Genomic DNA, 15,621 nt, shown 5'->3' on the forward strand with positions numbered 1-15,621 from the left:
GGCACAAGCATGTCACTACTGTGCAGGTCTATCTGGACTGTGCGCAGCAGTGATGTCATCGCTACAAGCACTGTGTATAAGGTGCCGCACAGCGATGACTCCTGGTGACGTCCTAGGGTTGCGGGGCATCTAGAAACGGTGCCCCAAGGCAACCCTAGCATTTCGCCTATAAGACCTATAAATAAAATCAAGACAAAATTATTCAACTAGCAGCAGGTGACATCCTTTACAAAATTTATCAATGAGGTAGTCTTGGAGTAAAAGCAATTCAAGAGGAAGAGGCTCCAGAATGTCTAGGTTGTTAAGGTCATCATGAACTCAGCTGGGAAACACATAGTAACCAATAAAACTGGAAAACTACCACGGTAACATGTTCTGATCTCCAGGTCCTAGTTGAAAGAGAGACATTAGGACATAGCCATTTATTAGCTGTCAGCAGGTGCATCGCTGCATTAGCACTACAGAGTGGGGGTTTACACCTCATGGGGTGCTCACTCCTGTCTGTCCTAATTCCAACCTCCAGCAGCTCCCCTCCGCCAACCAATGCCGGCCATGAAAGCCTTCGACTAATACAACATTCCTCCCAGATTTCAATGCCATTGTATTTCCATTTGGAAAGAACATTGAATTTTTCCTATTCCTGCAGTGATCACACCACATACTCATCATGTTGCAAATTGTTGTTGTTGTTCTTGTGTACTTTCAAGGCATTTCTGACTAATGGCGACCCTAAGATGACCCTATTTATTATTTATTTAGAAAACCCTATCATGGGGGTTTCTTGGCACATTTTGTTCAGAGGTGGTTTGTCATTGCCTTTCCCTGAGGCTGAGAGTATGTGACTTGCCCAAGGGCACCCAGTGGTTTCATGGCTGAGATAGGAATCAAACCCTGGTCTCAGAGTTGTGGACAGAAAAAAGCTCCCATGGCTGCCAATGGAAACTCCATCCCATTTCCATATAAGCACATGTGGCCATTTTTCTTGCAGAATGATGGAGACACAGTTGTAAATCCCCACTTTAAGCCCCAGTCCTAAAGAACCCTCTGAAATTAACCTTAGTGTTGACTGAAAGCAGAGGAGGGAAATTATGGGGGGCTAGGGGACCAAATTTGTTCCTAGGAGACAATGGTAAGCTGTACCCTGCCCCCCCCCCGTCACATTGCATTATATAAAGGTAAAAGTTTCCCCTTTAATACGATTGTCAAATGGTGCCCAACTGTAGGAGGTGGTGCTCATCTCTGTTACTAAGACGAAGAGCCAGAGTTGTCAAAGACAACTCTGTGATCGTGTGGCCAGCATGACTGCATGAATGCTGTTACCTTCCCACCAAAGTGGTACCTATTTATTTACTTGCACATGCTTCTGAACTACTAGGTTGGCAGAAGGTGGGACTAGTGATGGGAGCTCACTCCCATTATGCAGTGCTTGGGCCTCGAATTGCCAACTTGCTGCTGATCTTGCAATTGTCAGATTATATATACATATATACATTATTTATACAGTGCACCCTTTTTTTATGCGGGGAATCCGTTCCGGACCCCCCCCCCCCGCGTAAAAAAAATTGCATATGCTCGAGCCCCACTGAAAATAATGCTCGAGCCCCACTGAACCTCTCCTAGGTTCACAATAGAACAGGTGAAAATGCTCCCATGAGCTGCATGTGATTCAGGGTCTATACTTTGTCCACCTGATGTAAAGAACCCCCTGCTAGCAACCCTTTCAGAATGGCATGTATTCAAGCTGTTATGCTTTTGACCAGGCTTAATGGGCAGCCCCAGTACTGTATGTATGTACTAACACAGTACTGTATGTATTAGTCTTTGTATCATCTTCTAACTAAATTTTAAGACAGTTAATCATGTTTTTTTTAAATGCCATTTTCTGTTTTTAGTGAAATATTCTGCTTGAAAGAACACTTTCACCCATTTGGGCAGTCTGCAAGTTCTGTTGACAGTAGCATGTTTGTGACAGCCTTGCTTGTGCACATAGAAATAATTTCATGGGTATGCAAGAGCTAAAGGAAACAAAAGTGATAAGGATGGAATTTTAACACCAAAGCTTGAACTGGGGGAAGGGGATTTCCAAACTACATTTGTAACTGTAGTTGCAAAGACATTGCTGTTTTGTACAAACAATGATGGACTGTTGTTTAGCAACCTTCCCTGTCCATGGAGTGTTTTGTCTTCCCACCCAGGAACAAGTAGGAGAAACAAACTAGAAAACCCAGTTGTGATTCCTCTTTCAAGGGATAATACATTTACTTTTTAGAGAATTCTTTACACACTGAATACAGATGCATGAATAAGCATTCTGGCTACATGCACATTTCTTCCCTCTCCTGCTCTTCACATTAGCTTTATCACTTTTTAAAAGTTCAGTTCAGTTCAGTAATTTATTTCAGCCAACAAGCCATCAACATCAAAATATATATAAAAAATATAAAACATATAGAGCATTTAAAATATTTAAAACATTAAAAACATTAAAATACACGGACTTTTAAAGATAAAATCATGGAATATATATTCATAACCTGCGCAAAGGATAGAAATTCATATTTATTTTTATACTGAAAAGCTCTAAAAAAAAAAAATGTATAATACAAGGCCTTAGGCACAGAGCCTAGATAAGTGCAAGTTGCAAAAGGCCAAGCTGTTCAATTATGTTGACTCATAGTCTTGCGTGTTTTAACAGCCGAACAAAGAAACTTAGCCACTGTTTCCGTTTTACTTTTCTCAGCATCGTTCAGCAGGTATTCCATATACCAACTGTTCGATCTGCCTGGAGACTTGAGCAGGAGGGGAGAGATTAATCTTGCCCTCTCGTCTTTATAGAAGGTACAAAAGAATAAGACATGTTCTAACGACTCAATAGAACCATCACCACAGGGACAAACCCGTTCATGGTGGGGGATTCCCTTGAACCGACCCTCTAGAAGTGCTGAAGGAATTACATTAAATCTGGCTTTAGAGAACACAGCTCGGTACTTTGGAATAGTCAGGTTTTGCAGATAAAATGCCTCCTTCTCTGAGTTAAACTGTAGCCCTAGGCTAATGGGAGAGCAGGTGGTACAAGCAGAAGATAAAGAATATTGAGTATCAATATCTTTTATGCGGCGTATCATAATCTGCTGGGCTCTCGAAAGGTCTTGTGACATTAAAAAACTACTTGAGAAACCCAATCTCAGCAATTTCTCCTGGATATTTTTAGACCATAGGGTGGTATAATTGTCTTTCCGTATAAGATGCCAGAGACCTGAGTCAGGGCCCGCATAAAAGAGTTTCAACCAGTACTTTAAAGTCCACGTCCAAGCAGAGCATTCCACAGAGTGGCAGCCCGCTTCAAGTCGTAAAGCAGCTGAAGGGACGCAATTAGGTACTCCAAATAATTTGCGAAGATAAACGGAAAAGACCTGTTCTAATTTTACAGAGAAACCTTGGATCCAGATGGGTATTCCAAATAACAATTGTGGTATAACCTTGGCCTGAAACACCTTCAAGGCTGCAGGTAAAAATTGGCCTCCTTTAGTATAAAAGAATCGGATTAGGGCTTTGGCACTATTATTTGCTGATTGAACAGCTATTGAACTCTGGGATGTCCAGCCAAGAGATGCTTGAAAAGTTATTCCTAAATACCTAAAAGTGTTAACTTGTTCTAACCTATGTCCATTTAGAATCCACCTGGATCGAGTCTTTTTTCTTGAGAAAACCATAATTTTTGTTTTGCTATAATTGATGATCAGGCCGTTATCTTCACAATAACTTCCAAAAACTCTCAAGATATGTTTCAAGTCTATTTCCGAAAAGGAAAGGAGAACTGCATCATCTGCATACTTTTTAAAAGTAACAATGCAAAGTAAAAATATACTATAAGGTTTTCAGTTACATATTGTGGTGTTCTAGAATTACAGCAAAGAGGATAAAGAAGATAGTAATTATTCATAAATGTTATTAGTATCAGATATATTCAAATATCTGAACAGAACTTTCTTGTTGTTGTGCCTTTAAGTGATTTCTATCTTATGACTACCCTAAGAAAAACCTATCAAGGACTTTTCTGGGGCTGAGAGTGTGTGACTTGCCCAAGGTCACCCAGTGGGTTTCTATGGCTGAGCAAGGAATCGAATCCTGGTCTTCAGAGTTGCAGTCCAACATTCAAACCACTACAATATGCTGGCTCTCTTTTTAGTAGCATGTTTATTTGTGTAATTACTTCCACCACAAACAAGGCAACTATGAGGCATTTCCCAAAAATATGGCTAGAGAATCATTAGCAGCATTAAACTGCCAGCAATTATCTGATTTTGGTAAGCTTTTCTTAAGAAGACTTGTGGTGACTGACCAATATAATCAAAATGACAGCTTCTGTTGTATAAGACACAGTTGAAGGTTTAAGCCATACTTGTACATTAATTTCATCTTTTATTTCATGCCCCTTACAAGTTCCTTCTTAGAATAAAATGTTGGAAAAACAGAGAGCCAAGAAGATAAATAAGTTAGAGAAAGAGAAAGAAGGGAATGCATGGGGTAGAGTGAAAAGGGTATTTAATCCCTTGTGCTGATTCTTGTCTGTAAATAGTCTGAAGCTGTTTTCCCCATAGCAAGCTTCCTCTGGCTGTAGAGCCCTCCTGGGGAAAACAAGTTAGTAGGAAATTTGTTCAGCAGGAGATGCAGAAGACAGGGAAGATTATGATCCTCTGCTTCTGCTGATTTACTCTCCAAACACTCCTTCACAATACACATGCATTACAATCAAAACACAACACTGGGAATACAACATTTTCTTCACAAGGCTATAGTTTCATCTGTGTTAACGTGAAATGTCTGCATTCCCTAATTTAGTTTCATATAACTTTATTCTTTTTTTCCCCTTTGCTTTTTGAGGTGCCAGTCAACACCTGGGTACTAGATTGTTTCAGGGAACAAGAGAAAAACAAAACAAAACAAAAAAACTTTAAAACCTAGAATCATAGAATCATAGAGTTGGAAGAGACCACAAGGGCCATCCAGTCCAACCCCCTGCCATGCAGGAAATCACAATCAAAGCATCACCGACAGATGGCTATCCAGCCTGTTTGAAGACCTCTAAGGAAGGGGACTCCACTACACTTTGAGGGAGTTTGTTCCACTGTCGAACAGTCCTTACTGTCAGGAAGTTCCTCCTAATGTTGAGGTGGAATCTCTTTTCCTGCAGCTTGCATCCATTGCTCCGGGTCCTAGTCTCTGGAGCAGCAGAAAACAAGCTTGCTCCCTCCTCAATATGACATCCCTTCAAATATTTAAACAGGGCTATCATATCACCTCTTAACCTTCTCTTCTCCAGGCTAAACATCCCCAGCTCCCTAAGTCGTTCCTCATAGAGCATGGTTTCCAGACCTTTCACCATTTTAGTCGCTCTCCTTTGGACACGCTCCAGTTTCTCAATGTCCTTTTTTAATTGTGGTGCCCAGAACTGGACACAGTATTCCAGGTGGGGCCTGACCAGAGCAGAATAGAGTGGCACTATTACTTCCCTGGATCTAGACGCTATACTTCTATTGATGCAGCCTAAAATCACATTGGCCTTGTTAGCTGCCACATCACACTGTTGACTCATGTTCAACTTGTGGTCTACTTGGACTCCTAGATCCCTTTCACATGTAGTTTCATTCAGCCAGGTGTCCCCCATCCTATATCTGTGCTTTTCATTTTTCTGCCCTAAGTGCAGTACCTTACATTTCTCCGTGTTGAATTTCATTTTGTTAGCTTTGGCCCAGTTTTCTAGTCTGTTCAGGTCATTTTGAATCTTGATCCTGTCCTCTGGAGTATTAGCTACTCCTCCTAATTTGGTGTCATCTGCAAATTTGATAAGTATTCCCCCAATTTTGTCCTCCAAGTCATTGATAAAGATGTTGAATAGAACTGGCCCGAGGACAGAGCCTTGTGGGACCCCACTGGTCACTTCTCTCCAGGATGAAAAGGAGCCATTGTTGAGCACCCTTTGCGTTCGGTCGGTCAACCAGTTACAAATCCATGTAACAGTTGCCTTGTCTAGCCCACATTTTACAAGCTTGTTTGCAAGAATATCATGGGGAACTTTGTCAAAGGCCTTACTGAAATCAAGATATACTATATCCACAGCATTCCCTCTGTTATCTTGTATTAATAACAAGCCCCCAACCTGGACTAAAATTAGGACTCTGGACCTTTTGTTCAAAATGGTCTGATAATTCCCTTTCCCAGCTTTTGAATCCAACACAAAAATTGCACTAGAAATGACTGTGTTGTGTGTGTGTGTGTGATACTCAGAATACAGTACAAAGTAAGAGTAGACAACATGGCACTATCCAGATGACTGGGATTGTACAAATTATAGTCCAAAGTATCTGGAGGGTACTGGATTGTTTATCCGAGGTCTAATCAGCACTGCAGAAATAATGCAGTTTGATACTACGTAGCAGTGGTTTGAGTGTTGGACTGACTCTGGAGAGCAGGGTTTGATTCCTGCTTGGCCATGAAACCCACTGAGTGATCTTGGGCAAGTCGAATACTCTCAGCCTCAGGGCAAGGCAATGACAAACCACCTTTGAACAATCTTGCCAAGAAACAACTTATGTTCACCTTAAAGTCGGCATAAGTCGGAAATGACTTGAAAGCACACAAAACAAACGAACACACACACACACACACACACACACACACAGCCATGTCGCCATCCTATAGAATCCTGGGATTTGTAGTTTGTTGTAGCACCAGACCTCTCTGATAAGGCTAAATATTTTACAGAACTACAAATCCCAGGATTGTTAAATAGTTGTAAGAGCACCCTGAAGGGGAATTCCTGCTCACCCAATGCACTTGGGTTTGCATGGTCTGATTCCCAACTTCAGACTTATTTGTGCACCTTGGGTGCACAAGGAGTGAAGGGGTGGAGAACTTTATAATTAATTTAAGATAGTTCCCCTCCTTGCCTCTGACAAAATTCATCTTAGTGTCAGCATTAGGAAATAAGAATTGTGTACACATAGACTTGTTCCAGCAACTGTCAGGTACTGAGCCCCTGAAACAGAAGCTTTGTTTATAGCTAAGGGAGAAGAAAACTTGGCAATGTGCCTTGAGTTGGCATGGTGAGTTAAAACAAAAGGGACATGCTTGTTGCCCTAACAACCTGATGGAATTGACTTTTACCATTTATTGAGCTGCCCTACACCTTACATAACACCGGCCGGCCATAAACATTGTGCATTTATGCCTCATACCACGTGGCTGTTTTTGCCTCCTCCCACCTCCACCACCACCTCCGGAGTGTTAAAACATGGTAGGATAGATATCCCCGATCTTTCATACCATCACATTACAGAGCCAGCATGGTGTACTGGTTTGAGCATTGGACTAAGACTCTGGAAACCAGGGTTTGAGTTCCTGCTCAGCCATGGCAACCTACTGGGTGATTTTGGTCAAGTCACACTCTCTCAGCCTCAGAGGAAGGCAAGGGCAAATCCCCTCTGAACAAATCGCACCAAGAAAACTCTGAAATAGGTTCGGCTTAGAGAAGCCATAAATCAGAAATGAATCGAAGGCACAACACAACAGCTATTGTATCATATTATTTCTGAGAGTGTGATAATATTCTTAAGAACATCCCAGGTACATTATGCATAATGTACGAAATAGCTTTCTTTCTGCAATACAGGCTGCAGGCTACAGAGTTTAAACACCCGAGCAGGGAAGATGCCAGCTATTACAAAGAACTAATTACGCATTTGTAATCTGGCAGATGTACAAGCTGTTAAGAAAATTATTTGTCAGCACATTTCTCTCATGTGCGCTGTCAGCTGCATCTTTAGATCTCATTCTCTTTTGAGTACACATGAATAGGTAGGCATCAGCAAGGTTCAGGCAAGGGGACTGGTGTGAGAAGAAGGAGCATCATTAACTATTTTTGCAGTCCACAGCTACACATTTTCTAGGGATATAGAAGAAAGGCCAAGTGCTTCAGATCTTCCAACTTTTTACAGATGAAAACAGGGACACATATGGTTAAGCCACATTAGAGTGTGGTCAAAAAGGCAAAAAGCTATTCATGAAGAGTAGCATATAAGCTAGGAGAGAGTGCAGCAGTTTGTTGTTGCCTGAGCCTCCTCGTGCCCCCCCTTGCAAACTACTTTTGCATTGTGAACTCCATTTGCAGCAACTGAATGAAACTGAAGGCAAGGGGGAAAAGAGGGAGGGAAACTGGGACATTTTAAAAGTGCTAAAAATAAATAAAATAAAAAACAAATAAAGGTGAAACACAGAGGATTAACTGGGACTGATCTTGCCAAGTTAAAGGACATGGTACCTTCCTGCCCCTTCCCATTTTAAAAGTTCCTTTTATTGTTCACAGGAGGAATCGAAGTGTGCTCTTTTGTGGGAGGAAGGAGCCCTTCCATGAACACAAACACCTTTGATTCTGTGGAATCTCTTTTATAAATGGAAATATGTGGTGGTGTTAAAGCGGGTGGGGATGGAGGCAATTTTCACAAATGTCTGCTTTGATCTGTAACCACTGTTCTAGAGGGTCCCTCAGATCAGATATTCATAAACTACAGTAGGTTGCAATGGGGTGGGGTGGATTTGGAAAATCAATCTCCCACATTTCTATGGGTGGAAACCTCTCGTGGATCCCTGTGTCTTCTGCTAATGGAAGGTTATTGTTGGATCAACGCCTGCTATTATTATTATTATTATTATTATTATTATTATGCTTTATTTATATAGCGCTGTAGATTTGCTTTTTCATTATTGTTATACTGGGAGATTTATATGGAAACAGTATGCATTTTAGCATTGTTGTTACATTTTGAATGTACTCCACTGTCCAGGTTAATGTTGATAGTTTTAATATGAATGAGACAAACATCTGGTGCTATCTACTAGCCTTCATGTCACACCACATTCCATGCAAAATGGACCCCAAATCAGCAATATTCCAGGAAAATTAGACCAACATTGCTCCTGAACTTGCATGAAAGTATTTGGGATGCCAATTTAAGTCTCCATCTCATGTTTGGCTAAAACAGTTGATAAATATGCATTCTAGAGCAAAATAATAAAGAAACGTGAAGTGTTTATTATCTGATGAAGTTGACAGGTCCCATTAGATAATGTGATCAAGTCTGATGACTCTATGATCAAGCATGTACAGTATATTCATATAGCATAAGCAATGAACATTTTACATTATGGTATAGATTGTTGCCTTACACAACAACAATAGATACTACAGTACTATAGATAAATGTGAAGGTTGGCCAATGATGAAAGCTGACAGGAAGAGAATCAAGTCACCTGAATTTCTGGAGAAGAGTTATACTGATTCAATGGACTACCAAACAACAACAACAACAACAACAACAAGAAGGATCCAAGAACAAATAAATCATGAACACTCACAGGAAGCTGAACTGACTAAGCTGAGGCTATCCTACTTTGGACAGATTATGAGACAACATGAGTCACTGGAAAAGACAATCAATAGTATGAAATAGCTAGTACAGAGGGATTTGTGGAGGTGATTGTATAGTTATTTATTTGCTATTTAGCTATGACATGTTATTGACATAATAATAATAATAATAAATTTATTTCTACCCCGCCCTTCCATAGATATGATCAGGGCGGCTTACAAGATTTAAAAACAGTACAATAGAAGAGAAAAATTCAAATATAAAAGTTAAAAACATTACTACGAAAACAGGAACAGGAGATCAATAAAATACGCGTGTCAAGGGCAGAGAAAAAGAAGAGTTAATTTACAGCGAACCGGGGTCAAAAGGGGAAAAAAGGGCAGGAAAAAACAATCTAACTAAGGCGGGAAGGCCAACCGAAATAAATACATCTTCAGATTTTTCTTGAAGATAGCTAGTGAGGCGGCGGAGCGAAGCTCTACAGGGAGCTTATTCCAAGATGAAGGGGCAGCGAATTATAGATCTGTCCAGTTTAATCATATTTGTTAGTGTTATAATTATTACTTATTAATTTCTATTACTGGATTTTGCTATACTTTTTCTAAATTATTACTCATTTGCTGATGTTGTTCACTAATATTTTTGTTTTTTGAAAATTGCCACTAGCACAACTGCACTGAGGAAATGGTATGTTCAAGTACCGGTACATGGATTCTACCATCTAAAAATATTACATATAGTTATAGTTATTTGGTTACAAACCATTCTCCCCTTAGAAGACTTTTAGAACCTGGAGCTTTGCTAAAATGAGGTAATAATGGTTGTTCTCCAATAGTATTTGTGCTTTATAGACTACAGCAAAGTCTTACTGTTGAATAAAGAAAACAAAAATAATGACCATGGAGGATCTTCACAAGTTCAATCTAGACAATGAAGATAAAGAAATAGTAAAAGAGTTCCTATACCTTGGATCAAACATTGATCAGAACAGGGACTGCAGTCACGAAATCAGAAGAAGACTAAGAATGGGGAGGGCAGCTATGAAAGAACTAGAAAAGCTCCTAAAGAGCAAAGATATACAACTAAGCATGGAAGTTAGAATTGTAGAAGCAATTGTATTCCCCATTATCATCTATGGATGTTTGAGCTGGACAGTTAAGAAAATGGACAAAAAGAGAATAAATTATTTTGACATATGGTACTGGAGAAGAGTGCTGAGAATACCATGGACAGCAAAAAGAACAAATAAATGGGTCCTAGAACCAATCAAGTCTGAATTTCTCTGCAGGCAAATATGACTAAACAGAGGCTGTCATATTTGGCTACATCATGAGAAGGCATGAGTCATTAGAAAAGACAATAATGCTAGGAAATGTGGAGGTAGGTAGAAAGAAAGGAAGACCGTGTGCTAGATGGAAGGACCAGGGACGTAGCCAAGGGGGGGTCCTTGGGGTCTGGACCCCCCCCCCCCTTCCATTAGAAAAATGAATGGTGTGTGCTGCTGCGCCACTGCACCTAAGCCCCATTATAATGGTGGCACTTAGTCTGCCCCCCCTTCCTAAAATCCTGGCTACATCCCTGGATGGACTCAATTAAGGAGGTCATGAGTATGAATCTGCAAGAGCTTAGAAGAATAGTGGAGGATAGGGAGTCTTGGAGGTGTCTCATCCACAGGGTCACCATGAGTCGAGATTGACTCGAGGGTGGCTAACAACAGCAGCAATCCAATAGTAAAGAAATATAGTTTAGCAAATATGATAAAACCTCTTTAAGTAGGCAAAATTCACAGTTGCCAGGGTTACTTTTAAATTCAGTACATAATACAGGACTCAGGTCCAAAACACACTGCAGAAATAATCCAGTTTGAGATTGCTTTAACTGCCCTGGCTCAGTGCTAGGGAAATGTGGAAATTGTAGTTTATTGTGGCACCAGAGTTCTCTGACAGAGAAGGGTAAATGTAGCACAAAACTACAGTTCCCACAATTCCCTAGCAGGCAGCCAGGGCAGTTAACACGGTCTCAAACTGGATTATTTCTGCAGTGTGTTTTGGACCTCTGCCATTAGGTCTGCAACATTTATGATACTGAAACTCTTCCATCATCACAAAACAAAGGTTCTCTCTGTTTTACGTAAGTTGATCAATGCCAAGTGCCTATGTTTTTATTTTGTACTAGTTAATTATTCTTTAAAGAATGACATGAGTGGCCTTGTAGCACTCTTGCAGATAGACAAACAGAATAAATACAGATAATGCTGTCTGTATTTCTGCATTCTGGTATACTCAAGCACCAAAGACCTGAAATGATATAGGAGATTGTAACACGGGAGGTAAGCGTCCTTCTCCCATAGTTAAACTGTGTTAATTGCACAATCAGGGGGAAAATTATCATATCACTGCATGCTTCTCCTGTTCTTCTCCTGTCCATAAACAGCAATGGATGCGTCATTCGGTATTAATGGAAATGCCTGTAAATACCAAATGATGGGTCCATTAATGTTTATGGGTGGGAGAAGAACAGGAAAAGCATGTGGAGATGTGATAATCTTCCCCTTGATTGCACGATTAACACAGTTTAATGACGGGAAAAGGATGCTTGCCTCTTCCTTGCAGGGACATAGCCAGGATTTTAGGAAGGGGGGGGGTCCAGACTAAGTGCCACCATTATAATGGGGCTTGGGTGCGGTGGCACAGCAGCACGCACCATTCATTTTTCTAATGGAAGGGGGGTCTGGACCCCAAGAACCCCCCCCCCCTTGGCTACGTCCCTGTTCCTTGTGATAATCTCCATAGTAAACTTTGGGCAGAAGTTCTGTCTCTTGAGTATTGGACATCCTGCAATCATATCACAGCTTTGTTAGACAATATCCATGCATCTGAAAGCTTTTCTTTGCAAGAAATGCTAGAACTGTAGCAAGAAATGCTAGAACTGTTGTTTTGATATGGAAAATAACACCAGAGTCAACATTTACTGTTGGCATTTTGAAGATGTTCCAAGCATATTTTCAAACCTACTGTATACAAGCTTTGCCTATAGTTACTATTAAAACTTCTCAGGGCCTTAGACATTTAAGAGATCAAATGAAATCAAACTCTGCCTTTTAGGTATTCCTCTGAGATGAGTGCCTTTACTTTAAGCTTTAATATAAGCTGGAGGCAGAAACAGTGAAGCAGTGTATGCGAGATAGGAATTGTTGCGGAACAGTTATTGATGAGCACATGCTGTCTGCCCTTCTGTTTATTTATCTGAACCATTCCCACTGGTGGCAGATTTAGTTGCCTTGGGTGGTGGTGGCTCTAATATCCTCCATGGACAAGACGTTCATTCTGGAAGAGACTGAACACGTGGGAGATATCTGGACTACACTTCATGGGAAGTTGTATCTTCTCTTAATTTAAATAAGAAGATGCAGGATTAAAATAACGAATAATCTCCACATTCTGCTGCTGGAGCTGGAATAGCAAATGCTCTTGATCCCATATTGAAGTGCATTTCCAGATTATTCTGGCACAGGAGATAGAAAATTGCTCAAGCACCTCTCCTCATTTCTGGCAATAAAAATAGAACATCAATTTAATTTAATTTAATTTTGCAGCCTTTAATGACACCTAAAAGCTGGTATCTAAGGTAGCTGCCTCACTCTGCCTAACAGTAGGGGCAGTCCTATAAAACCCTTTCACTGCATTTTCATACTTCTGCATTTTCATACTTTTTCATACTTCTGAAAAAAGAATGCAACAATGAAGATTCTGTAAGGGAGCCATGGTTCCTCTTAATACTAACCACAGTGACAGTGAATGCTCCTTTTGTTGCTATTGGGCTAGCCTGCAATCTGCAAAAAAACCCAAGGTGACAACCCTTCTGGAGAAACATCCTTCCTCCAATAAGGCATTGGCCCAGTTTATACTCCCTGCCTGGATCTTTCCACATTTTCTAATTAAGTTCTCCATAGGAGAGCACAAGCTTGTAGAAGTGCTTAATAACGATAGGATTTCTTGCCTTGTTCTTATAAACTGGCCTTATTTTTAGAATAGCCTATAAGGCAAGGTCACAAATGCCAGAAGAGCTCCTTCTCTAGACAACACTGCCCTTTCTCCCTTAATATCTCAATCTATTATGGTTTTATTTCTGTTTCTTCAAATGCTTCTTCAGAACTCATTTTTCCTATGAAGCTTTGGCATAGCTCTTGAGTTGCTTTTATGACAGCGACTGTACTTTTTATATGTTTTAAGACAGTTTCTTGCGTTGTCCCATTCCCCTACTGAAATTAATCAAGTAATTTTAAAAAACGTATCAGCTCAATTTTGAACCTTAAGAGAATGAACCTAGCTCCCTCCCCTTTCTTTTATCTACAAGGAGACTGGATGCTACTGTTTTCAATTAACTCCAGCTTAACATGGCAGCTAAACTTTAAATTGTGTTTAATCATAATTGGCTAGTGAAAATAAGACAGCCGTGTAAACTGTAGTTTGTTTCCATCAAGCAGGTGCATATGTGTATGAGCCTTCAAGTCTCCTGTCGACTTATAGCGACTCCCTAAATGTCATAGGATTATTTTAGACAAGGAATACTTAGAAGGAGTTTTGCCAGTTCCTTTCTTTGAAATACAGGCTACAGGAGATATTCTCTGGCAGTCACCTATATAAACCTGCTTAGCTTCCAATCAGACAGGATCTAGTGCCTTTAGGGTATGTAGACTATTAAGCACAGTTATGATTAAATAAAGCTTAACAAACTCTCCTCTGCATCCTTGTTGGAGGAAGTGGAGGAACATGTACATCTTGGAGGGGGGAGAGAGTGGTAGCTGGTGGTTTTCATGTCAGTGGAATGGCGAGCCTGCTCTGGTTTTTTAGTATGAACTGTTAAAGAACTATCCAAGGTGCTGAAACCTATCGAATATATAGAGGACACTAATGAGAGGCAGGGATGCTTATTCTGAATGCTAAACTATGGTTTAGCTTTACATACAGTTTCCCAATATGTATTCTTACTGCATCAAACTCCATGTCAATAAATTTTAATCTCTGTCGTGTAAGGATCACTCTTGTTATTTTATAAAACATCACACACACTGATAGATCTATATGAATTACAATTTGACACTGCAATTAAGTGGTTTGTTTGTTTGTTTTTAATCTGGCCTGGGGAAAGTTTCATCTGCTTAATTTTTATCAATCACATTACTGTTTAAGACATAAGAGTAGGGCAGTGAAGAAACTGGTAAATGTATTTTGACACTGTGGGAAATTATTGTACACAAGGTGTTTCATAGCAGGTCTTCAATATGTAAAGATTTAATTTGTTACTCTGACCTTCATATTTCCAGGCTGTTGGTGGGTGAAACATCCTACAAGGCCTGGTCACACACACACACCACTTGCACACAGCAAGAACATTTGCTTGGGCTATGAGAATTTCAAAACCAATCTGGTTAGGTCATCCCAGCACAGCGTACCTCAGACATCCTGTAGCATTGTAGAAGATATCAGGATCAGGTATGATGCTTGACTTTGGATAATCCCTATCTGGCCAGCCCGAGTAAGGGATGAGGACAGTTTCCGTCAGTGGTTTCAGGGCCTCTCGAATCAATAAATTCTTCAGCTGGTCATTGGAGGAGAGATTCCATAACAAACCTATATAAGCACAGAAAACAGGATGATAAAAAGCACCTATTCATTTATAGGGTTTTCACTATTAGCTGGTAAAAGGATTAAAAACACAAAAACATGGAAAGAGTTGAGTTGGATGAGTCCAAAGGGCTATCTAACCCAGCATCTTGCTCCCACAATGGCCAACCAGATGGCTGTAGGAAGAGGAGCAAAACTGTGCCCTCATGTTCATGTTCCTTAGCAGATGGTACAGAGCATACCTGAGTTTGCAAAGTGTATGACAAAGAAGCTCCATTTTTATTTTTACAAAGTCTTTTTTATGGGAGCCCAGCCCAGCCCAGCCCAGCTTAGGCAAAGAGCCTGCAGAATATTGTAGCTGTCTCCTGAAGTCAATGACATGTTCAGGTTCTCCCTCAGCCATTATAACGATAGTATTTTCCTAGTTCTGTAATAAAACCAAGCATAGCTCTCATTTTATGAAAAGCTTATTTGATAATCTGCTCACGGATCTACTTGGTCCTCAAAACTTTAAAGAAAAAAACAGCTTGGTGCTTTAATTGTGCTGATTAAAAGGTTGTCTGGGA

The 15,621-nt window shown here is 40.3% G+C and overlaps 1 protein-coding gene across 1 annotated transcript in view; it reads right to left on the bottom strand.

Moving 5' to 3' along the window:
* The window catches only part of PKP2 (plakophilin 2), a 79,495-nt gene that overhangs the window by 15,586 nt on the left and 48,288 nt on the right, over window positions 1-15,621 (bottom strand). The window contains exon 6 of the mRNA XM_089526605.1: window positions 14,884-15,061. Within this exon, the coding sequence (XP_089382731.1) occupies window positions 14,884-15,061 (178 nt within the window). The remainder of the gene's footprint in view (window positions 1-14,883; window positions 15,062-15,621) is intronic.

This window comes from Sceloporus occidentalis, unplaced genomic scaffold (assembly GCF_023333645.1).
Source record: "Sceloporus occidentalis isolate IW3139 unplaced genomic scaffold, rSceOcc1.0.p SCAF_5, whole genome shotgun sequence".
Taxonomy (NCBI): Eukaryota; Metazoa; Chordata; class Lepidosauria; order Squamata; family Phrynosomatidae; genus Sceloporus; species Sceloporus occidentalis.